Raw genomic sequence first — 25,301 nt, 5'->3', positions numbered from 1 at the left:
GTATACTGTACAGTATAGTCTGGGTTGAAGAACACACACAGATCCCATCCATTAAAGTGTACTGTACACCTTTCTCTGACAAAGTGGCCACTAAAGAGTCACGCAATGTGTTTGTGTTTTACCACAGATCAGTGTGACCACAGATACCAGGGTGCCTTGATGTGGCTCTGTGGCTCACGCATGCGTTTGCAAATGCGTGCGGACTAAACCCCTGTTTTTAACGCATACTGTTAGACAGGTTAATTTGGTTGTCTGCGAGCTGGTGGTAAGTAGGCTTTGTTTTTTTTCCCTGGGCATTCCCCAGACTTTGTTGTTACGTGTTTGTGTTTTAACCTGTTGTTTTTATGATGAATAAATACTGAAATCCTGAAGTATCCACTTGGAAGCATCTTATTAGTGAATGGAGGTCTCTGCTGACCACACACGGCTTCCATTTTGGGGCCTTCTCCTTTTTATCACCTGACCTCTCTGTAGATATCTTACTGGCTGATACTTTGGTGCCAATTAGTAACAGTCTTGGCTATGAATGGAACAGATTTGTGGAGGTGACACCTAAAAACGAGTGTATAAATTGTGGCACTAAACAGGGTAGGATTCCTTTGTGACCCTGATATACCAACTAGAGCAATGCCGGGTAGAAGGTTCTGATTGATCCTCATAGTTATGGGTTGTAAATGACAGAAATCCATCCAATTCTAATGCTTTCTAATTGAACAATGAGTCAGCCAATTATTATCCACAGAAGGGAACAAAATCTTCCTTATTGGTTTCGTTCATTGCACTACAAATTAGTTTATTTTTGTTTGTGGTCCTTCCAGGTGATGTAATCTCGGGTCATCTCCTGATATCATGGCGTCCTGTTCCTCCTCAACCTCCTCACAAGGTATGACTGCTGATCCTGACAATCCTTTTCAATGTTTTCCTCCATCTCACATCTCCAGAGATTGGAATTAGATGATAGGACATCTTATGTTTACTTAGTCTAGACATTTCCTGTAGACATCTGGTGAGTTCACCAATTAGAAGAGGTGTTTTCATCAATTCCACCATCGCATTCCAGTGTCTTCAGATTTTATTTATCATTGATGGAAATGATCTTCTGAGACTGTCCAGTGACCCATAATGACTGGACCCCAAATTTTATGGATATTTGTGTAGTGGTCGGGGGAATCCTTTGTCTATAATCCTAAGGAGAAAACAGTCCTGTGTCACGTGACACATACTGCTGGGAGATTTGGGGGTAATCGGAGTTCACACTGATCAGACTCATCATTAATCAAGGGGGAAGGTTGCATCTCAGCGATGCCATTTATAAACAGTAAAGCTGAAAAAGGCTGCATGTAGGGATGAGCCAAACACCCCCAGAACGGACCGAAAATGTGCGCAAACTTTAGAACACCATTAAAGTCTATGGGACTCGAACGTTCAAAATCAAAAGTGCTAATTTTAAAGGCTAATATGCAAGTTATTGTCCTTAAAAAGGGTTTGGGGACTAGGGATGAGCTTGGTGTTTGAGTCTAATGCATGTTCGACTCGAACACCGGCCCGTTTGGCGAAGCCAGAACTCTGTGGGCCATTTGCGCCAAATTCGCTTGCACACAGACTCTACTGGCCTGTCTCAGGTCATCCTGTAAGCCCAGCTACCTGCCCAAGAACTGCTGCACCACCAAGTTAAGTTTGTGACCCACACAGGGCACATGGGTCAGTTGTCTCTGTCGGAGGGCGGAGAGGAGATTGGTGCCATTGTCGCAAACCACCATTCCTGGCTTAAGCTGGCATGGTGTCAACCACCTCTCAGCCTGCCCCTGCAGAGATGACAGAATATATGCTTCAGTGTGGCTCCTGTCCCCCAAGCACACCAGCTACATAAGTACGCAGACCTCACACTTGCTACGCAAGTACACAGGCATATTTTTGCCTGCATACTTGCGTAGCCCTTGAACGCCTACAGAGCACTGCTGGTTCCGGGGACAAAGCACAGGAAGAGGCCATGGAGGAAGAAAAAGAGGAGGGGGTGTAGGAGAGAGGTGTGTCACAGTCACCAGTAGTAGCATTTTAGAGGAGTAGTGGCGGAAAAACCTCCAACACTACTGCACCTTGTCCTGCACCCTTCCCAGCTACCAGAAGAGTCACCCAATGCACCGTGAAAGATAGCCTGCTGGACCATGAGTCAATGGTAATATTCACCTTACCGCTGACCGCCCTGTCTAGCGAGGCAAGGGCATTGCCTTCCACATGCCAGTAGAGAGCCGGAATCGCCTTCTGTGAGAAAAAGTGACGTTTGGGAACCTGCCAATGAGGAACCGCACATTGCACAAACTCACGGAAGGGGGCTGAGTCTACCAACTGAAAAGGCAGCAGTTGAAGTGCTAGCAATTTAGCCGAGGTAGCATTCAACCGCTGGGCATGTGGATGGCTGGGAGTGAACTTCTTTCGACTGTCCATCGCTGGGGCAGGGAAATTTGCTTGGTACAGTCGGACATTGGTGTACCTCTATCAGATTGCCCGAAAGTATTTGACTGTGACATGCCTAATTCTACACCTTCATTCCTCTCAATGCAGGTTTCAGAGAGGACTGAAGGTATAGTGGGGTTGGAGATCCCAGTTGATGAGGAAACAGGAGAGGTCTGCTTTGTACTTTGGTGTGGGTCTTTTAGGTACGCTTTCCAATGAACTGCATGGCAGGTCGACATATGTCTGGTCAAGCATGTGGTGCCCAAGCGGCTGATGTTTTGGCCATGTGAGATACGCTTGAGACATATGTTGCAAATAGCAGCGGTGCGATCTGATACACTCGTCTCAAAAAAGGCCCACACCAAAGAAATTTTGGAATAACGCACAGAGGCAGCGCCCTGCACAGGCGGAGCTCTTCAGTGTGATGCAGTCAGTGTGCTGCCCTTAAGCTGGCCCCTGGAGGGCATCCTGCCTCTTTGTAGATGCGCCTCCTCCTTCTCCTCCTCCCTCCTATCAGGCACCCACGTGGAGTCAGTGACCTCATCATCCCCTCCCTCCTCATCACTGGAGCAAACCTGGCAGTATGCTGCAGCTGGGGCAACATGAATGCCAGATTGCTGTCCTTCTTGGGCATCCCCTCTCTCTGGGATCACATTACTGCCTTCCTCTAGCTGGGTATCATCATCAGAACCTTCAAAACGCTGGGTATCCTCATGGAGCATGTACCCAACACTGCGTTCAAACAGTTCGGGGGACTCCTCAGGAGGGGGACATGGTGGGGCTAGGGAAGGAGTGACTGATGCCATTGAGACGAGGGAAGTGGCTGCATTGGCAGCTGTATTGGCAGATGCTTTGCCAGTACCCTGAGCCTGGGTGAGAGAGGATGAGGAGGGCTTGGTCATCCACTCTACCAAGTCTTTGGCATTCTGCGGCTCAACACGTACAGCTGCCAAAAATAAGGACAAGCATGTCCCATGGCCACATGCTGATGAGAATGCACCGTGTCCATGACCAACACTGTTGCCTCTAGACACAGAGCCTGCTTGCCCTCTTTTATTGGCTCGTGACTGTCTACTTTTCCTTGTTGGCCTTCCAGACATACTAATGGCCTGCAGGGAGATGCAGCTGCACAAAGCTGGGACATATATACTGATTATACTGCAGCTAGCATAATCAACTGCCTGCCTGTAGTATTATTACTATGAGAACACCAGCAATTGGGGTAGCTTTAGGCGTACACTGTGCAGATGCCACAATACACCGGCTGTAATTGCTGCAGCTGCCTGCCTGCGGTAAAGGATCAGCAGAACACCAGCAATTGGAGTAGCTTTAGGCGTACACTGTGCAGATGACACAATACACCAACTGTAATTACTGGAACTGCCTGCGGTATAGGATCAGCAGAACACCAGCAATTGGGGTAGCTTTAGGCATACACTGTGCAGGTGGCACAATACATCGACTGTAATTGCTACAGCTGCCTGTGGTATAGAACAAGCAGAACACCAGCAATTGGGGTAGCTTAAGGTGTACACTGTGCAGGTGGCACAATACACCGACTGTAATTGCTGCAGCAGCTGCCTGTGCTGTAAGTTTAGAAAAAATACCAGCAATTGGGGTAGCTTTAGGCGTACACTGTGCAGGTGGCACAATACATTGACTGTAATTGCTACAGCTGCCTGTGGTATAGGACAAGCAGAACACCAGCAATTGGGGTAGCTTAAGGTGTACTCTGTGCAGGTGGCACAATACACAGACTGTAATTAATGGAACTGCCTGCGGTATAGGATTAGCAGAACACCAGCAATTTGGATAGCTTTAGGTGAAAACTATGCAGATGACTTAGTACACCAACTGGAATTGCCACAGCTGCCTGAGGATAGAATCAGCAGAACACCAGCAATTGGGGTAGCTTTTTTGCATACACTGTGCAGGTGGCACAATACATCAACTGTAATTGCTACAGCTGCCTGTGGTATAGGACAAGCAGAACCCCAGCAATTGGGGTAGCTTAAGGTGTACACTGTGCAGGTGGCACAATACACCGACTGTAATTGCTGAAGTAGCTGCCTGTGATATAAGTTCAGAAAAACACCAGCAATTGGGATAGCTTTAAGTGTACACTGTGCAGGTGGCACAATACAGCGACTGTAATTGCAACAGCTTCAAAGGAAATTCAGATACTGTCTCTCTGTCTATCTCTCTCTCTCTTAGCTGACGCAACACATTACGCAAGGCCGCCGTGCAGGCGGCCTTATATAGTGTGGGGCATGTACTAAACCCCCTGAGCCATAATTGCCCACAGGCATCCTGCCTGTGGCCAATTATGGCTCTCTTCGCTGATGGCGCTGTGATTGGCCAAGCATGCGGGTCATAGTGCATGCTTGACCAATCATCAGCCAGCAATGCACTGCAATGCCACAGTGAATTATGGGCAATGAGCGCCACTTGAATTTGGCGCCAATGGCCCATAATGTTCATCTGTTCCCCGAACGGGCGAGCAGATGATGTCCGAGTCGAACATGGACTCATCCCTAGCTGCATGACAAGGCTCCAAATGACCCTGACAAGGCTGCAAATGACCCTGACAAAGCTGCATGACAAGGCTGCAAATGGCCCTGTCAAGGCTGCATGACAAGGCTGCAAATGACACTGACAAGGCTGCAGATGGACACTGATAAGGCTACATTGATGGGCATTTAAATGTAAGTTTTTTTTCCTTAAACTTCCCTCCTAAAAGTTTTTTTTCTTAAAAGCTCATAATACATTATTTTCTTGAAATACATCAACCAGTAAGATATGACATTATGACCACTAGCATAGTTGCCAACTATCCCGAATTTCCCGGGACATTCCTGGGATTAGGACCCATGTCATGAATAAATTTTGTCCCGGGAAATTCGGTTTGTCCCGGTTTTTCGGGTCATAGTGCATGCTTGACCAATCATCAGCCAGCAATGCACTGCAATGCCACAGTGAATTATGGGCAATGAGCGCCACTTGAATTTGGCGCCAATGGCCCATAATGTTCATCTGTTCCCCGAACGGGCGAGCAGATGATGTCCGAGTCGAACATGGACTCATCCCTAGCTGCATGACAAGGCTCCAAATGACCCTGACAAGGCTGCAAATGACCCTGACAAAGCTGCATGACAAGGCTGCAAATGGCCCTGTCAAGGCTGCATGACAAGGCTGCAAATGACACTGACAAGGCTGCAGATGGACACTGATAAGGCTACATTGATGGGCATTTAAATGTAAGTTTTTTTTCCTTAAACTTCCCTCCTAAAAGTTTTTTTTCTTAAAAGCTCATAATACATTATTTTCTTGAAATACATCAACCAGTAAGATATGACATTATGACCACTAGCATAGTTGCCAACTGCCCCGAATTTCCCGGGACATTCCCGGGATTAGGACCCATGTCATGAATAAATTTTGTCCCGGGAAATTTGGTTTGTCCCGGTTTTTCGTCGCCGGCCGCTAGAGGTCCCAGCCGCCATTTTAAAGAAGACCAAAAGCTGGTCTGCAATAGAAATGCTTTGGCGCCGCCCACCCCCACTGCCAGTGTCTGTGAAGTCATGTGTATACAAGGTGGGCAGCGCCGCAGTTCAATCTCTTTCTGTGCGGCAACGACGGCGTCTGGAGGATGTCGGGGGCCAGTCAGAGTCTGGAGGGTGTCTGAGGCCAGTCTGGATGTCGGGGGCCAGTGAGTCTGGATGTCGGGGGGCAGTCTGGATGTCGGGGGGCAGTCTGGATGTCAGAGGGTCCAATCTGGATGTGGGGGGCAGTCTGGATGTCAGCGGGCAGTGAGTCTGGATGTCATAGGGGGCCAGTCTGGATGTCATAGGGGGCCAGTCTGGATGTCAGAGGGGGCCAGTCTGGATGTCAGAGGGGGCCAGTCTGGATGTCATAGGAGCAGTTTGGATGTCAGAGGGGCCAGACTGGATGTCAGAGGGGGCCAGACTGGATGTCAGAGGGGGCCAGACTGGATGTCAGAGGGGCCAGTCTGGATGTCAGAGGGGCACCAGATGTAAGGAGGACTGATGGGGACACCAGATGTTAGGAGGACTGATGGGGACACCAGATGTAAGGAGGACTGATGGGGACACCAGATGTAAGGAGGACTAATGGGGACACCAGATGTAAGGAGGACTGATGGGGACACCAGATGTTAGGAGGACTGATGGGGACACCAGATGTAAGGAGGGGCTCTGCTGATGGAGACACAGATGTGAGGAAGGCTGCTCTGATGGGGCACCTGGTGTAAGGAGGGACTCTGCTTGGGGCAACTGATGGCATCTGGTGGCAGGCAACGTGGCTAGTGACGCGCTCATGGCTCCCACTGATTCAGCATTATGGTGAGTTGAATGATTTCATTTTATATCACAATGTAATAATAGAAATAATGTGCTTCAATCAGACACCATATTAATCATGGTGCCGGGATGATTGAAGCGCTAACACCAGGTATTTGGAGTATCTTTATCTGCTTATTGTCAAACTCTGGAAAACACATATTGATATTGCGGTGTAGGATCCGGGGCTGCTGTCCCTCCATCCGTCCCCCCTTTCCCTCTCCATCCCGCATTCATCTCAGACTCTAACCACACCCCTTTGAGCCATGCCCACTATTTTATGTAAACCACGCCCATATTTTGCTGCAGTGCCGCATGCCCCGCCCCCTAATTATAATACAACTCCGCCTACTGCCAAAAAATGTCCCGAAATTTTTTTTTTACAATGTTGGCAACTATGCACTAGATGGTGCTGATGTTTATAGGAAATTAAAATATTAGACATATTATAAGGATGATTCAGAAAGGTGATTTTTTTTTTTTTTAAATAGCCCCCCCTAGGTGTTTTTACTCAATATTAATCCATCTGAGAGGTAATTTACCACTATTGAGGCAATCATATGAGATTATCACAGGGAATCCAATCCCTTTATAAGATAATGTACATATAGACACCGAGGTGTATCTAGTGAAAATAGCGCCTATGGCAAGCACTGAAACTGCGCCCCTATCAGAACATTTTAAGTGTACAGGGCCGTGTTTCAGTGCATGAGATGTACACAGATAAACATCCACGGGTAGGCAGGCCAATTCACATCAATTGGGATGCAGCAGCTGCATGAACACAGCCCCTGCTCTCACCTTGATATCCGTTTGGGTGCAGGAACATGAATGCAGGAACCCCGATCAGAGAGTGGTGTGCATTCAAGAACATGCACCCACACCCAAATGGATATGAAATGCCAAATGGATGTCAAATTGGGAACAACAACCCTCCCTTACTCCATCCAACAACTCTAGTTCTGCCCCAGGAAAAGTGCCCTCCATGACAGGTACCTGAGCAGAGTTTGGAGATCTCAAAGAGCAAAGTGCCAGTCTCCAGGTCCTGAATCTTGAAGCGAGTGAAATCAATGCTGAACACATTCTCCACAGATCTGCACAGATAATCTGATGACAGAAGACAAGTGATGTTAATGACACACAGCCAGGGGTGGACTGACAACTCATGGGGCCCCCGGGCAATAGGAGATTATGGGGCCCCCAGGCAATCAGAGATTATGGGGCCACACACTAGACACAAACACACACACAGTATACAATCACACAGTATACACAGACATGTTTCTATTGGCTGAGAAGGTACTGGAGAGGTGGGGCAGCTATAATCTCAGGATTTTTAGACCAAAAGGATGTCGGTAAGGGACATTTCAGAGACAGATGTGAAAAAAATACAGAATTTTACATACTGTCCCTGGTTTTACTGAGGCTGGCAACCCTGATGGGGCCCCCTAGTGCCATGGGGCCCTCGGCAGTGCCCGAGTGGCCCAATGGTCAGTCCGCCCCTGCACACAGCTCCTAGCACAGGCTGGTGACATGTCTCCTGCCAGTAACTCTGTGACCTGTCTCAGACCTAGGACATGCTCCGGTCAAAAACCCTCGCAAAAAAACGGTGGTAAAAAGCTGCTAAAAATAGTGGCGCTTTACTGCCAACAGTGCCAAAGCCCCAGTGTGAAAGGGGCCTAACAATTCCTGTTCGGTGACAACAGGCACTCATTGGAGCTCCCCATCGCCATTTTCCCTCCCGTGCCCGTGCCTTTATGCCAATCAAAAATCTACTGCCAGCGGCAGGATCGCAACAAGGATGCCAGTTGGTCCCTCTGGAATCACTCCCATCGATAGTGATGAAGATTCTGTAGTATTCAGAGAGGAAGCAATTCCATTGAGGTAGGTGGAAGGTTCTCTGCCACTGAAGCTTTGTCACTAACAGAGTCTCCCACCTGACATCATCCTGAGAGGAAGGGGCTTCTCTGAAAAATGATACTGTTAATATTGTGACTCTGACCCTATCACTGCCTACCCGAGTCTCTATCCCTCTCTGTTCTCAGTTCAGAACATTCAGCCAGTCTATGCCTGGGTCAGTCATATCTGTGGGAGGATCTGTCTCTGTACACAAAGGACTTTGATGCTCACTGATGCACAGAGCAGCTTCAGCCATGGGTGGGGAGTGATAAGCAGACATGTCTACAGGGATCCCAGGGTGCCAAGCTCCATATAAACTGGGCAGTGAGTGTTGTCAATGTGATTTGTGCTGGAATGTGAGACCCCGGCTTTATTACCTCCCCCTCATTCTCATTCCTCCGATCCCAGCCTCCCTGCACTCTCAGCTCCTACAAATTTGCAGAGCAGCCCTGAGCCAGGACACGACTGCAGACTGACAGTCTCTCCAATGCTAAGCTGTATAGATCTCAGCACATGCATCCACGCTCTCCCCCGTATGTTCCATGTAAAAAGCACGCTGCCACACAGCTCAGCACCTGAGGATGGGAGCAGAGCAGAGAATCATTCCGCTGGTCGGGACTAACTGAGTAGCGTGGCCGTGACATGTACATGTGTAAAAAAATGTCTATATATATATATATTTGGTAAGACAAACTTACGATTGTGAGACAAACTTCCTTAATTAGTTCTGAGTCAGCGTAAATCAAAATGTGTGTTTTATTGTACACACTAAAATAGAAAAATAATACTTACAAAAATAGTACAATGATAAAATTCTAGTATTGTTCATTCGTTTCAAAAGGTATAAAAAGAGTTCTTACAAGTTAGACCATGTGGTCTATTGTCTTAGCTTTTACAAATGGCCGAATAACCCATTGTATGCTGAAGAGTAGCTGAAGAAAGTCTGTGTGCTTAGATATATGTTGTATTCAAAGCTGAGTAGGTGAAGAAGGGACTCCTCTTCCAGCAAGCTTTTGCTTATAGGGAACTCAAAGCTTCTAAATTTGCGCCAAAAGAATACACACACACCCCTTGTCCTATTAACATCTCCTCCCCTTATGTTTCTCACAAGGGTGAGGGCTAAAGAGTGGTTATCTGAGCTATTCAACATCTGGTATCATTCAGACATGCAGACTTTCTCCTAATGACAGGAAGTGGGGAAAGGAGAGCCTAAGCCCCCGTATACACAGTCGGACATTTCGACAACCAAATCCGTCGGATTTTGTCCCACGGATCTTGTCCGAAACTGTTGCATACACACGGTCGGACAAAGTTGTCGGAAAACCCGATCTTTCAGAAAGTGATGATGTAATTTCGGTACGATGGGACTATGTTCAGGCTAGTAGCCAATAGCTTTGATGTAGGAATTTGATCTGAGCATGTGTAGCACTTTGTCCGATCGGAATTCTCTACACATGATCGGAGTATGTCCGATCAGAGCAGTTTGTCGGAAAATATTTCCGTCAAGTTGGAAAATTTAGTCCGACAGATATTCCGACGGAAACAGTCCGATGCATACCACACACAGTCGGAATATCCAACAAAACGCTCCGATCAGACACATTCCGACGGAATCTCATACAAGGGCTTAGACTTTAAACAAAATATCAGTTACATAGGAAAATGTCTTTAAAAGCATATATAAGATTTACAATATTCATCAAAATCCTGACAGGTTTTAAATGTTTACTTTTTCAGTTTCAGCATGTCATCATCTGGAGATTAATTGATTCAGAGTTCTCTTTCACACAATTATGGAGAATTCATATTCTAAATAAAGTATAATAAAGCCAAATAAAATTTTAGATATTAAGAATATAATATTCCCCTCTGAAATATGAATACTAATCATATTTTCAGATATAAATCCATTCAAAACATTCATGTCTCAATCATGCAGACTTTGATTCAATAACTCCAAATGTTCTGTCATGTGTAACTGAATCCGTAACTCCAAAACCCATTCTCCTTTTAAGCTTATTTTGCAATAAATCACCTCCTTTCCTAATTTCACTTCTAATTTGATAATATCATTTTTTCATTCTAAACATCAAACATAACTGCAATATAAGGAATAACATAATAATAATAAAAAGAATAACAATAGGATGTGATAAAATATTTCCTGCTGCTGAAGTTATCAAAGTTTTTTCCCCAAATTGATACACTATTACTAATTTTCTTCCACCAATTACTTCCTGAAAATTATGACCATTGATGTGATATTTCTTGCAAATGACCTTGTTCATGTTTAAACAATACTTCTGCATTCTGCAATTCCTTAGCCAAAGCTATTAAAAAACCTTTATCCTTTTGAATTATATTAGCCCATTTTTCCCATGGAAATTCATCTATTTGGGAAATATTATACTGTGTAAGAAGAGCGCTAATATTTTTCATAAACATATTTGTTAAATTTGTTCTCAACCCATTAACACTTATTGCAACAATGTCTCCTTCTATACAATACAAACCTTGATTTAGGTTTTCTGTATTTGTACAAGAAGAGAAAAAAGTTTTAACCCTTTCTGTATCTGACATAATCTGAAAACAAACCTTCTTTTTATCTACACGAGTAATTAATTCAGAAATTGTTTCAACTTTTTCTATTCTTGCTGAACATAATGTGTGATTATGATAACAAGAATGAAATATACTTTTATCTTGATTAGGTAAACAGATAACTTTAGACTGGAATTGTAAACATGATGACAGATCTAATTGTTCTAATTCAGAATTTTCATTGTTAAATACAAAATCTGTATACTGTAATTTATAGTATAATAATTGTATTGCTGACAGGTAATCCCAAAACCGTGATTGGAACCAAAATTTGTTCTTTTCCAGGTATTGGAATCATAGAAAAACTATAACATACGTCCTGTTTGCATCCTATCCATTTATTTACCCATAAATCTGTATGATTTATAGCATATACATATTCTCTGGGTAAATACTGTAAAACGCCAAGAGAAGTTATTCCACTCTGAAATGCTTGCGCAATTATTTTAAAATTAGTGGAATATTCAGTCTAAATCTCTAAGCATGCTCTGGCTATGTGAGAATGTTGTTCACTTATCATCAAATCAAGAGTAATATTTTGAAGATGTAAAATAGATGGACCCATGATATTAGCAGTTTTAATAACCATATTTTCTAAAATCTGATTTAAATGTTTTTGTATTTTAATACCATTACTGCCCACTAAACCAGCGGTTTCTAGATCAGACTTTAAAGTATTAATATCCATACTATTTGTTATACTCCCGATTGTGCCAATCCCTCCTAAAATACCTTCAACAATACCACGCTTATTTCTGTTATAATTATTATTATTAATTCCAAACCATCTCTCAATACCCAATTCCATATTAACCAAATGTCCTTGACATTGTGGAAACCTTGTAGAAATTTTCCATTCTGAAACATTAAAGTTCCGCAAAATAATGACAAACTTTTCTTCTCTAAAAAGAGTTCTGGATTGGAAATGGTTAATCTGAAAAGGAATTGCAGAGAAACTTTTCTTATTAACACATGGAGTTTTCCTTGGAGATATAACAATAACACTTGCCTTTGCACATTTCACCGGCTAATTTCCTATTGATATGCAACATTCATATACACCAGTATCATTCAAAGATACTCTCATTTGTTGATAAACAAATGTATCATTGATCCAATTCACACTACCAAAAATTCCTTTATGAATTATGATAGTAGAACTGTAAAGAAAACTACCCAAAAACTCATCATTCCTTATCCAAGTTAATAATGAATTTTGAGGTAAAGATATTTTTGTATTACTGTATTTATTGGCGTATAACACTCACTTTTTCACCATGAAAATCGGGTGCAAATAGCATGTGCGTGTTATACCCCAATGCAAAAATTTAAGTTTTTTTCCTGAAACTTCCCTCTTAAAATGAATGTGCGTGTTATATACCTATGCGTGTTATACGCCGATAAATACGGTACATATCAAATGCAAATTATCTTTATCTTCCATAATTTTCAAAGATTTGGGAAAATATTAATTTCTGGAACAATCCTATCAACTATAGAAATATCAATTTTGACCCTTATTTGAGTAAATTTTATTGTTACTTTAAAATCCCATGTTCTTACAACGTCCCCTTTTTCATCTCCAATTATATTTAAATGTTTTGGATCTAATATCTTCACAAAACTTTGAAAAAGGTAATAAAATTGATCTAAGGGATAAAGTATTTTCCCAGATCTTGGCATAGTATTAGTAACATCTCCAGACCACATTGTTGAATCATTACCTTTTAAATATATAGACCAGAAACTCCTCAACAATATGTTACATTCAAAAGTTCCCACAGTCCATTTTAACAAAGTTTGTTTTGGATTCTATTTTAACTTTGATTTCAATATTATTGCTGTGAATGAAATACAATTGCAAACAGCAATCATGTCCCTGTCCTACACATACAAATCCATAAAAATCTTCTGCTGTATTAACCACTTCAGCCCCGGAACGTTTTGCTGGTCAAAGACCAGACCACTTTTTGCCATTTGGCGCGGCGTTGCTTTAACTGACAATTGCGCGGTCATGCGACATGGCTCCCAAACAAAATGTACGTCCTTTTTTTCCCACAAATAGAGCTTTCTTTTGGTGGTATTTGATCACCCCTGTGGTTTTTATTTATTGTGCTATGAACAAAAATAGAGCGACAATTTTGAAAAAAAATGCATTATTTTTTACTTTTTGTTATAATAAATATCCCCCAAAAATATATAAAAAAACATTTTTTTCCCTCAGTTTAGGCCGATATGTATTCTTCTACATATTTTTGGTAAAAAAAATTGCAATAAGCGATTATTGATTGGTTTGTGTAAAAGTTATAGCGTTTACAAAATAGGGGATAGTTTTATGGCATTTTTATTAATATTTTTTTTTACTAGTAATGGCGGCGATCAGCGATTTTTATTGTGACTGTGACATTATGGCGAACACATCGGACATTTTTGACACATTTTTGGGACCATTGTCATTTATACAGCAATCACTGCTATATAAATGCAGTGATTCTTGTCATATGCTACATAATGATACCTTTCCTGTCTTAATGGACTATTTTCAGTTTGCAATCTTTGCATTTGGGTCTTAAAATGGAAATAAGTTTGATTATTATGACCTCTATACTTCAAATTACTACACCAGTGCACAGAATATACTTGTATATACTTGCCATGGTTTTCGGATAATACAACCTCTTTTGTATATCATTATTATTATTAGCCATCAAACAAAACCTGGCTATGTGACCCTCTTGTTTGCAAAACAAAACAAAACATTTAAGAGTTGCTCTTTTTACATAAACTTTCCTCTGAGCATATGGTGATGGAAATTTACATTTCTGTTTAATATTAGTATTATTGAAGTCAATTGACTTCCCACTTTCATTGTCTGATGAAATACTAACAATTGACTCATCAGAAGACTCCATTTTTCAATTCCTGAGTTACCATCCTTAACACTCACATCTGACTTTGTCACATGTTTAAGAGCATCCATTTTTGAGCACTGAGCATGTGCAGAAGACTGCTTTCTAAGTAAACTTATAATAGTCTCATGTTCAATCTTTTCCTAAGTCAAAAAAACTATTTGACTTTCTTTTTCTTCAAACAATTGCAATAATGCATTCATTTTATGTTCCAATTCAACTTTTTCAGTCAATAATTGTTCAATATATAACTTCTCCTGCATTTGTGCAATTTCTGTTACACTTTGCATTTGCTCTCCTGGCATATCAAACACCATAGTATTAAAAAACGTAACTAGCTTCATTACATTACGTAATTTTTAGTTTGTTTTAACTAATGAGAATCTATGCTTCTCAATGTCAGTCTTTGCCTGAAAGTATTGATTATACATTGATTTCCATAAAACAGCATCAGAGACCTGTTTTTCGATAAACCTTTAAATTCCAATGTACTTTCATCAGCTAAAACATCTAAAAATTCCATATTAATTTTCTACTCACCAAATATAAAACTTTTCAGTTTTCCCGCTGGACTCAAATTCAACCGTCTGTCAAGACTTCTGTATATCTGAAATTCTCCGGGTCTTTCACAATCATCAATATCATCATTTTCTCTAGGTTCTTTTCAATCTTTGCAAAGTTAATTTCTGTTCATCACTTCTTTCCCCTTTGATCAAAGGCAGGAAGTTGAAAAAAAAAACTTCCAACATGTGATTGACTGTCTGGCTGAGCAAATGTAAAAAATGTCTTTATATCTATGTCTTATATATATTTGGTAAGACAAACTTACGATTGTGAGACGAATTTCCTTAATTAGTTCTGAGTCAGTGTAAATCAAAAAGTGTGTTTTATTGTACACACTAAAATAGAAAAATAATACTTACAAAAATAGTATAATGATAAAATTCTAGTATTGTTCATTCGTTTCAAAGGGTATAAAACGAGTTCTTACAAGTTAGACCATGTGGTCTAGTGTCTTAGCTTTTACAAATGGCCGAATAACCCATTGTATGCTGAAGAGTAGCTGAAGAAAGTCTGTGTGCTGAGATGTATGTTGTATTCAAAGCTGGGTAGGTGAAGAAGGGACTCCTCTTCCAGCAAGATTTTGCTTATATGAACTCAAAGCTTCAAAATTTGCGCCAAAAGAATACACACACCCCTTGTCCTATTAACATCTCCTCCCCTTATGTTTCTCACAAGGGTGAGGGCTAAAGAGTGGTTATCTGAGCTATTCAACATCTGGTATCATTCAGACATACAGACTTTCTCCTAATGACAGGAAGTGGGGAAAGGAGAGCCTGAGGCCGCGTACACACGGGCGGATTGTCCGCCCAACTAAGTTCGTCAGACAGTCTGACAGACAGTCCGTACAACTTTTGAATGAACGGACTTGACCACATACGATGAACAGACAGTCCGCTGAAAACTTGCGCGATGACGTATACAGCACGTACGACGGGACTAGAAATTCGACGTCCAATACACTGCAATGTAACCTTCCGCCGTGGAAATCCTTTCTGAGCATGCGCCAAACTTAGTATGTCGAACTTGCCTACTCACGAGCGGACTGTCCGCTGAAACCAAGTTTGGACGGACAAAATTATGGAAATTCCGTAAGACTTGGTTCGCCAGACTGTCCGCTGAAAAAGTCCGCTGAAGCCCACACACAAGCGGATTGTCCGCTGAAACACGGTTCAGCGGACTAAGTTGGGCGGACAATCCTCTCGTGTGTATGCGGCCTGAGACTTTAAACAAAATATCAGTTACATAGGAAAATGTCTTTAAAAGCATATATAAGATTTACGATATTCATCAAAATCCTGACAGGTTTTAAATGTTTACTTTTTCGGTTTCAGCATATCATCATCTGAAGATTAATTGATTCAGAGTTCTCTTTCACACAGTTATGGAGAATTCATATTCTAAATAAAGTATAATAAAGCCAAATTAAATTTTAGATATTAAGAATATAACATGCACCCGGAAATTAAGAAAAAGTTCCTTTATGCTCAACTCCTGGGCCCCTATGTTGACCTGATGGGGCTCAGGAAAATGTAATTGCACCCCTCAATAAGCAAGTAGGAATGGGGAGAAGTTTAGAAAACTCTACTTTTTTAAATTCAGTAAAAAACTATAATGCTGGCATCCCTGCTCAGGAGCGCCCCTTCATATGGCACCCATGGCACTTGCCATATGTGCCATACCCTGGATATGCCACTGTATAGACATATTGGGGGATCATTTCCTTTCCCTTCTATATGATCTTTATAGCATTGCTGGCTGTCAGTACAGACTTATCTGCTGTCATGTGTCAGAAATCCTCCAATCAGGATGAATGTTTATGATTTCTGATTGTTCTCTCTGCAGGGTCAGCTCCTGGTGTCCTGGGAAAGGTCCCACAAACCCCCGGGGATCTTATCATATATTCTCTGGAGGATCTGAAAGGAAGTGACTTCAAGAAATTTAGGAACAAATTGTCTGATTTCTCCTATGGAGATAAATGTCCCATCCCCCGAGGAAAACTAGAAAATGCAGACTGGATCACCACCAAGGACCTCCTGATAAACAAATATGGAGAAGAAGGGGCTCTGGATGTCACCATTGATGTCTTTACACTGATCGATCTGAGGGGACCCGCAAAAGACCTCCAGGAAAGGAGAGCACAAAATGGTGAGTTCCCATTTATAATGACCATTTCCTATCAATTCCTGATCAATATCTGTGTGAGGAAGAACTAGGAATGTCATCCAGGGAAAGCCAGTGACCAATCGGGAGCTTCCAACTGGACACACCCCTTCCCACTGACAGTATGCACTTATGGGGCCTCACGAAAAGGGGTCTTTATTCTGGGGGCCACATACAGTATCTGTGTACCTCTCTTTGTGCTGGGAGAGCACTGCACAGAGACAAGGATCTCATCAAGAGACGCGGGGATCGTACTAATGATCAGAATCTGGGACTCCCGGTTCCCTGTCACATGATAACTGTGATAACCTCTGATTTTCAGTTATAGTAATGAGTCACTATGCAGCTCACCCCTGTGTTTTCTTTCTTTTCTAAATACATACAGAATCCATTATATAATACATTGTACACATACAGGATCCATTATATAATACATTGTATACATACAGGATCCATTATATAATACATTGTATACATACAGGATATATTATATAATACATTGTATACATACAGATTCCATTATATAATGCATCGTGTACATACAGGATCCATTATATAATACATTGCATACATATGGGATCCATTATATAATACATTGTATATGTACAGGATATATTATATTATACATTGTGTTCTTTCTAATAAAGAAATAAATAGCTATATCAAGGTTTGATCTGGGTCAGTGCCAGATTTAGTTTTAGGGTCAAAGGTCATGTTAGGGGTCAGGGTTAGTGTATTTTGGGTAGGTTTCTTTTTAACCACTTAAGGACTGAGCCTCTTTCTGAGATTTGGTGTTTACAAGTTAAAAATAGTTTTTTTTGCTAGAAAATTACTTAGAACCCCCAAACATTATATATTTTTTTCTAACACCCTAGAGAATAAAATGGCGGTCATTACAATATTTTCTGTCACATCGTGTTTGCGCAGCGCTCTTACAAGCCCACTTTTTTTTGGAAAAAAGACACTTTTTTAAATAAAAAAATATGACAACAGTAAAGTTAGCCCATGTTTTTATATTGTGAAAGTTAATGTTATGCCAAGTAAATTGATACCCAACATGTCACGTTTGAAAGGTGCGCCCGCTCGCGGAAAGACAACAAACTTTTACCCTTAAAAATGTCCATAGGCAATGGTTAAAGTGTACAGGTTGCATGTTTTGAGTTAAAGAGAAGGTCTAGGACTAGAATTATTGCTCCCGCTCTCCTTTTTTTTTTTTAATAAAATTTTTTATTGCTTTTTACTGTAAATGACAAGCAGTCAAGAAACAGAAACAGTAAATATACAAGAAACACTGAATAACGATACATGGTTCGTACTCAACAGCCATATGCCTAAAAAGCCTATATGTGTATCTCAGAGTCTATGGGATTGATAACACCACCTAGCAAAGAGAAAAATATATGGTAGAGCAATACAGAGTCAGCATAAAACTTAAGCTAAGAGTCAGTACGCTGTAGATCCAGACTGGGGGGCTCCTCCCCAAGTGTTTCCCTGGGTATTTTTAGCGGTCCCAGAGAATTAGTAATATCCCTCTTTAGATACCATTCTGTGTATCTGAATGGCTGCATAATCCTGTGTATATCCTCTTTTGCAAAGACATGTTCCATAAATGTGCGCCATCTTGAAAAGAAACGTGAGGTTGATTTGAAATTTAGCAGAATGGTATCTAATCGTTCTAGGTAAAACAGAGCTTCCAGAGCTTTTTTCACGGCCTGTATTGAGGGTGGTGAGGGTTTGATCCATTGTGTCAGGATAGTTCTCCGTGCAACCAGTAGACATAAATGCGCCCATTGGGGTACAGCTGTATAGCTATCTGAGAGGTGGGGTTCGGCCAATGTGGTATATCCGAAGAGACATAGAAGTCGGTCCCTGGGCAGGTCCTGGTTTGTCACAGCATGAATAAATCGTAGCACCGAGTTCCAGAAGATCTCAACGTGTGGGCATTCCCATAATCGATGGAGAAGCGTAGGACGCAGCTTTGAGCACCACGGACAACATTCCTGGCTAGGATCAGTTCTGTTAATACGAAAGGGGTAATACGCCCTATGAAGAATCTTGAATTGGGTTTCTCTCCATGTTTCAGAAACTGTAACCTTTCTAATTTTAACATAACCCTCCAGTAGTTTCCCCGGAAGATCCACATCCTCAAAAATGTCTGCCCACTTTCGGAAAGGTTGTAAGCGGTATTTGGCAGAGTGGTATTCAATAAGGGCGGTATAAATAGTAGAGATAGAATAGTCACCATTGTGTATGATCGTGTCTATGAAGGATTTCTGGAACTGATTTGTTACATGTCTATGCCTGTCACTCAAATAACTCAGGAGCTGGCGGTAGTGGAAGAAATGAGTTAACGGCAGGGAAAATTCTCTCGCTAGCAGCGGGAATGGCTTGGGTTTACCTGAGTCTGTCGAATAAACATCATATACCTTCGTGAGACCTTTAGTTGCCCAGTATGTAAATACACTATGCATTGTGGAAGGAGGGAACATGGGATTCGATTGGATTGGCAAATATCGGGAAATATCGGACGGTAGCCCTATCAATTTGCGCGACTCCCGCCACGCTATCACTGTGTCTCTAATCAATAGATTAGATCGGAAATGAGTGGGTAATTTGTTTGGGTTTGAATGAAGGATAGCCGATAGGGCAAACGGCGAGACCACCGCCGCTTCTAATGAATTATTAGAGTACCTAGAATTTCCCGATAGCCAATCTAGGCCCTGGCGAAGCAGACATGCTGGATTGTAAAATCGGATATTGGGTAGGCTCGCTCCTCCCTCCATCTTCGGGAGGCATAGTTTATTCAAAGCAATCCTCGGTTTCTTCCCGGCCCATAAAAATTTCGTTAAAGCTGAATGAATTAATCTAATATCCGAATGTTTAACTAAGAGAGGGACGGTTTGCATTGGGTACAGTAAGCGGGCAAATGAAACCATTTTAAAAAGATGACACCTCCCGAAGAGCGAGAGAGGAAGAGCCGTCCAAGCCTCTAGTTCGTGTACAATCTTTGATATCACCGGGGGGAAATTAAGGGAATAAATAGTTGAGGGTGTCCTGCCAATGCGTATCCCGAGGTATGTGATATAGTGTTTTGCTACGGCCAAGGGGGAGCTAGAGGTCCAGGCAGTGGCCAGGTTAGGTCGAAGGGATAGGATTTCGCTTTTGTCAAAATTAATACGCAGTCCCGAGTATGACCGGAACTTGTGGAATAAGTCTGCAAGGCGTCTAAAGTCTCCCGACGGATCCGTAGAGAACAACAAGATATCGTCCGCAAAAACGAAGCGTGTGGTCCCCTAACTGGATTCCACTAATCCCGTTAGGTGAATTAATCAATCTCGACAACGGCTCAACGGCTAAGTTGAACAATAAAGGAGACAGGGGACAACCCTGTCTGGTCCCCTTCGACAAGGGGATGGAGGCCGATATAAAGTCAGGGGTCACCAAGCGCGCCGTCGGGGATTCGTACATACGACGTAAAAATTGCAGGATCGGACCGGAGAACGCCAGCTTTTCCAATACTTGAAAGAGCCAAGATAGACTAATGTTGTCGAAGGCCTTTTCGGCGTCTAGCGACATAATAGCCACATCTTTGTCTGGGTGGGTTTTGGCGTACTCTAGAACCGTCAGGACCTTACGGATGTTTAATGTTGCCGAGCGACCTTTAACAAAGCCCGATTGAGCTGGGTGTAGAAGGGAAGGGAGTAGAGACGCAAGACGAGTGGCGACAATTTTAGACAAAATTTTCACGTCTACGTTAATCAACGATATCGGTCGGTATGACCCTGGTAGAGTAGGATCTCTATCTTTTTTGCCGATAAGTCGTATATATGCCTGAGTTCCCGTAGGTAGGTATGGACCACCCTTCCACATTGATTTAAAGACGGCTTGCAGCGTGGCCGGGATAAAGTCCTTGGTCATTTTATAGAATTCGGCAGTGAGGCCGTCTGGACCCGGCGCTTTAGACGATGCCAAAGATTTAATTGTGATCTGAATGTCCTCAATCGTAACGGGAGCATTGAGAGCATCCAGAGCTTCAGTGGTTAGTTCAGGTAATTGTAATTGACGTAGGAGGGTCGCTGCTCCCTCCGGATCCACCGAGTCCGTCGAGTACAATCGAGTGTAATAGTCCGTAAGGATATTGTTAATTTCATCTGAGGACGTGTGTAGCACCCCCTCATCATCTTTCATAGACATAATACGCGTAGGTTTTCTAGTGCCTGCGCACATCCTGGCAAGTAGCTTACCTGCCTTGTTACCAAATTTGTGAAAATATAGAGTGGAGTACGACGTTTTGGCCGATTCCTGCTGCTGTGCCCAGAGATCAAACTCCCCCTTGGCCTTCGTCCACAATTGAATATTAGCCTGCGAGCGATTAGAAACCAAACGTTCGTGAGCACACCGCAATTTTTCGCTCGCCGCCATATATTGGCGCTTGGCGTTACGTTTAAATTGAGTGACATATGAAATGATTTTACCCCTTAAGAAGGCTTTGCCTGCCTCCCAGAACAAATTGGGCTTGGAAATGTATTCCCTATTATCAGCGACATATTCCGACCATGCTAGCTCCAGGACCGAACGAAAATCTTCGTTGTCCGCTAAGTACGAGGGGAATCGCCACAGAGGCGGCAGGGCTCCCGCGCGAGTGTCTAGCAAATTAAGGGCTATTGGGCTGTGGTCCGAAATCCTCGGGTCGTAGATTTCACGATCTCGGGTCAATGGAAAAAGCGCTTGGGTGACAAAAAAGTAATCTATGCGAGAAAACGAGTCGTGGGGAGGTGAATAAAACGTAAAGTCACTACCCGTCGGATGAGCTATCCTCCACGGGTCTAGTAGTTGTAATTGGTCTACCGTTCTGGCTAAGAGCGTTGATGTGGTGAGAGGTCTGTCCCGAGTCGACCCGATACTGGCGGATCTGTTCGAACGGTCAAGGGTGGGGGACATCACCGCGTTAAAATCCCCTCCCAAAACGTGTAAAGCTTCTGGCACCATCGTCGTCCAGGTAGTCAAATCTCGAAAAAAAGCAGAGTCAGGTGAGTTGGGGGCATAGACATTAGTAATAGCTATATCCGAATGGGCTAATTTAAGTGATATGGTGACCATGCGACCTAACTGATCCACTTGTAAGTTCTTAACTGTATAGGTTAGCTTTTTGTGTAGCAGTATCACTACCCCGGCCTTTCGGCCATCAGATGGAGACCCAAAAACCTCTCCCACCCACAATCTACGGAGGCGTTGCATATCTTCGCTTGAGAGGTGTGTCTCTTGCAATAGAGCCACATCCGCTCGTAATCTTTTCAAATGTCTAAGGATCATCAAGCGTTTACATGGGGAGCGAAGCCCCTTAACATTCCACGACACGATCTTTAGGTGACTCCCTCCAACTGACGAAGCCATAGTAGTAATAATTCAGATGTCAGCTCTAAGAGGTAGTGAGGAAATCTCCCCCATAAGCTCGAACCGCCAGATAGGGGAGCCCTCAAAGATCGTGTCGTTGCTAGGCTGAAAGGCATATAACATTCATAAAAACATAAAGTAAAAAACCACATGTAACGTAGAACATAACCTGTAGTGAGAACAGCACAAAGTAATAGCCATAAAGTATCTAAACCATCTATCATGTACTTCTCTTTTTTCCACATCCGACCGTACGTGGATACTGACCCTCCCGCCTCCCCCTCACACTTAAGTATTGTCCAGGAGGGATCAAGAGCCGGGTATAGCTCCTCACGTGGGGGACAGCATAAATGTTGCAGTGGGAATGGCCCAGGCCGAGGGTGCTAAAAGAGCTCGCTTCCGAACAGACAACCGTTGTATATACATAGTATATAGTAGTGCCATATGGGATCAGAGTGGATGGTTAAAGAGTACATAACCTTCTCGTATAGAGGTCAGTAGTCAAAAGCAAATAACCACCGCAGTGATACGGAAAGTAGAGGATTAGAAACAGAACTTAGGTTGAGCGACTACTGCGTATCCGCCGTAGCCAGCAAGATTCCAGAACTATGACATTAAAGAACTGATAGCATAACGTAGATTGTAGAAGTGTGGGCACATGAGAGAGAGAAAAAACAAACAAACGTGTTCTCTTTAGGCCGATTCCATCGTCAGTGTGATGAACAGTGTGATGAACAGTAGCGCGGTCGTCTTCTCATCCAGAACGTCTGATTTCAGCGGCCACGATTTCCGTCACGATGCGAAAGCTGAGTGAGTCGGGTGCGCTTATACGGCGGCTTGCTGGGGCTGGAGCGCGGTCTGCGATCGCCAGGTTCAGGTCGGGACGGAGAGCCGACCGCAGCATCCGTATGGTCCATTTCCGTGGTGGATTGGGCCAAGTATCTCGCTGCTTCGTCCGGTGACGTGAAAGATAGGCGTTCTCCCGAAGGCGCTTCCATTCGTAGAATAGCAGGGTAGGCTAAGGAGAACTTTACTTGTTGTTGGTGCAGCGTAGTACAGACCGGAGCGAACGCCTTCCTGCGTTTCATGACCTCAACTGAATAGTCGGCAAAGAGCAGAAGTTTAGCTCCATCAACGGTTAAGGTACGATTGCGCCGAAATGCTTGCAAAATCGCTGCCTTGTCAGCATAATTGAGATACCTCACAATGACATGTCTAGGCTTAGTGCGGGTATCTTCGTATTGTCCGATGCGATGAACACGTTCGATCGTACAGAGTATGCGAAGACCCAATTGTTCCGGTATGATTTTAGCACAAATGTCCGCGAGGTGATTTGCGGTGACCGTTTCCGGAAGACCAATGATTCGTAGATTGTTCCTTCTAGAGCGGTTCTCGAGGTCATCGATCTTTTCCCACAGGTCTCTCGTCTCCGCTGCAAGGCAGGCGAGCGTCGCCGATTGCGCCGTAGTATCATCTTCCAGATAAGAGATCCGATCTTCCGTCTGGGTGATGCGCTGCGCTTGTATTTGTAGCTCTATATGGAGTTGCTCCAGCCCTTTGTGTACAGCTGCATCCACTGTGGCGGTTAAAGTAGGGCCTAGAAGGGCCACAACTTCTTGGGCTATGCCCACCGGTTGGTGATTTCCCTGCAGCTCTGCTGGAAGTAAGGGCCCGACCTGGTCCGCTGGAAGCGTGGTCGCCATCTTGGCCGCGCTGAGGGCCGCGTAGAGGGGTTCGGCGGGAGCTACGTCCACTCACAGCCTGTTCATGTGGCGCCGGAACCGGAAGTTGCTCCCGCTCTCCTGATCGTGGTGATACCTCATATGTGTGGTTTGAACACCGTTTTCATATGTGGGTGCTGATCGCTTATGCGTTCGCTTCTGTGCGCGAGATCAGCGGGACAGGGCAGGTTTACATTTTCTTTTCTTATTTATTTTACTTTTTATTTTTTATTTTTACACTGTTCTTTAAAAAAATATGTCACTTTAATTCCTATTACAAGATATATAAACATCACTTGCAATAGAAAAAAAGCATGACAGGACCTCTCAGGCCCGTTTCACACGTGCGGACAGCAAGTCCGTATTTCATCCATCCGTTTTCAGATGAAATACGGATATACATGCATCCCTATGGGATAGCAGGTGTCTGCAGATGAACATCCACTGACACCCGATATCATCCATCCCCACTATGGTCCGATTCTGCAGACAGAGGAAAATCCTATTTTTCTATCCATCTGCAGAGCGGATCGGATGAACATGGACAGACGATCTGTGTTCATCCAATCCCCCTATAGGGGAGAGTGGAGATCTGACAGGGTGGTCCCTGCACAGTATGCAGGGACCGCCCTGTCATATGCAGGCTCAGTGAGGATCAACAGAGCGATCCCCGCTGAGCAAGCGGATGTTCAAGGGGAGGATCATCACGGATCCGTCCTGTGTGAAAGGACCCTTAAATATGAGATCTGGGGTCAAAAAGACCTCAGATCTCATATTTACACTAAAATGCAATAAAAATAACATTTAAAAAAAATCTCTTTAAGAGCTGTGAGCAGAAGTGACGTTTTGACATCGCTTCCTCCCTGCAATAGTATGGTGACGGGTAGGGGCCATCTTCCCCTCACTCAGCTCCATGCCACACATGGGAGTGGACATGATCGGAGGGCACCTCTCCCACCATTGATAAAAGTGATCTTGCAGTGAATCCACCACAGAGACCACTTTTATCGGAAACCAGACCTCTCACTGAAGAAGAGGATACCGGGGTTATGGTAGCTGCTGCCACAGGAACAATATCCCTTTTCAAAGTGCCGACATATATCAGTGTGAACCGGTCAGGAAGTGTTTAAACATTTTCTAAATTAGTATCAGTGTCAGATTTTTTAGGTAGGATAAAAAAAGCAAAATGTCTGCAATGTTTTTTAGGCTGTACTACGGGTACAAACCACAACTAACAGTGT

General features: G+C 43.3%; 1 protein-coding gene across 2 annotated transcripts in view; it reads left to right on the top strand.

Moving 5' to 3' along the window:
- The window catches only part of LOC143961722 (NACHT, LRR and PYD domains-containing protein 12-like), a 164,480-nt gene that overhangs the window by 29,000 nt on the left and 110,179 nt on the right, over positions 1–25,301 (top strand). For both annotated transcript variants that reach the window (XM_077471051.1, XM_077471052.1), the window contains exons 2-3: positions 819–883; positions 16,628–16,930. In XM_077471051.1, the coding sequence (XP_077327177.1) occupies positions 850–883; positions 16,628–16,930 (337 nt within the window). In that variant the 5' untranslated portion in view covers positions 819–849. The remainder of the gene's footprint in view (positions 1–818; positions 884–16,627; positions 16,931–25,301) is intronic.

Source organism: Lithobates pipiens, unplaced genomic scaffold (genome assembly GCF_037356315.1).
Source record: "Lithobates pipiens isolate NorthernLeopardFrog02 unplaced genomic scaffold, aLitPip1_a1.2 Scaffold_8, whole genome shotgun sequence".
NCBI classification, from domain to species: Eukaryota; Metazoa; Chordata; class Amphibia; order Anura; family Ranidae; genus Lithobates; species Lithobates pipiens.
The sequence above is the reverse complement of the archived record's forward strand: the minus strand, read 5'-3'. Positions and strand labels throughout refer to the sequence as shown.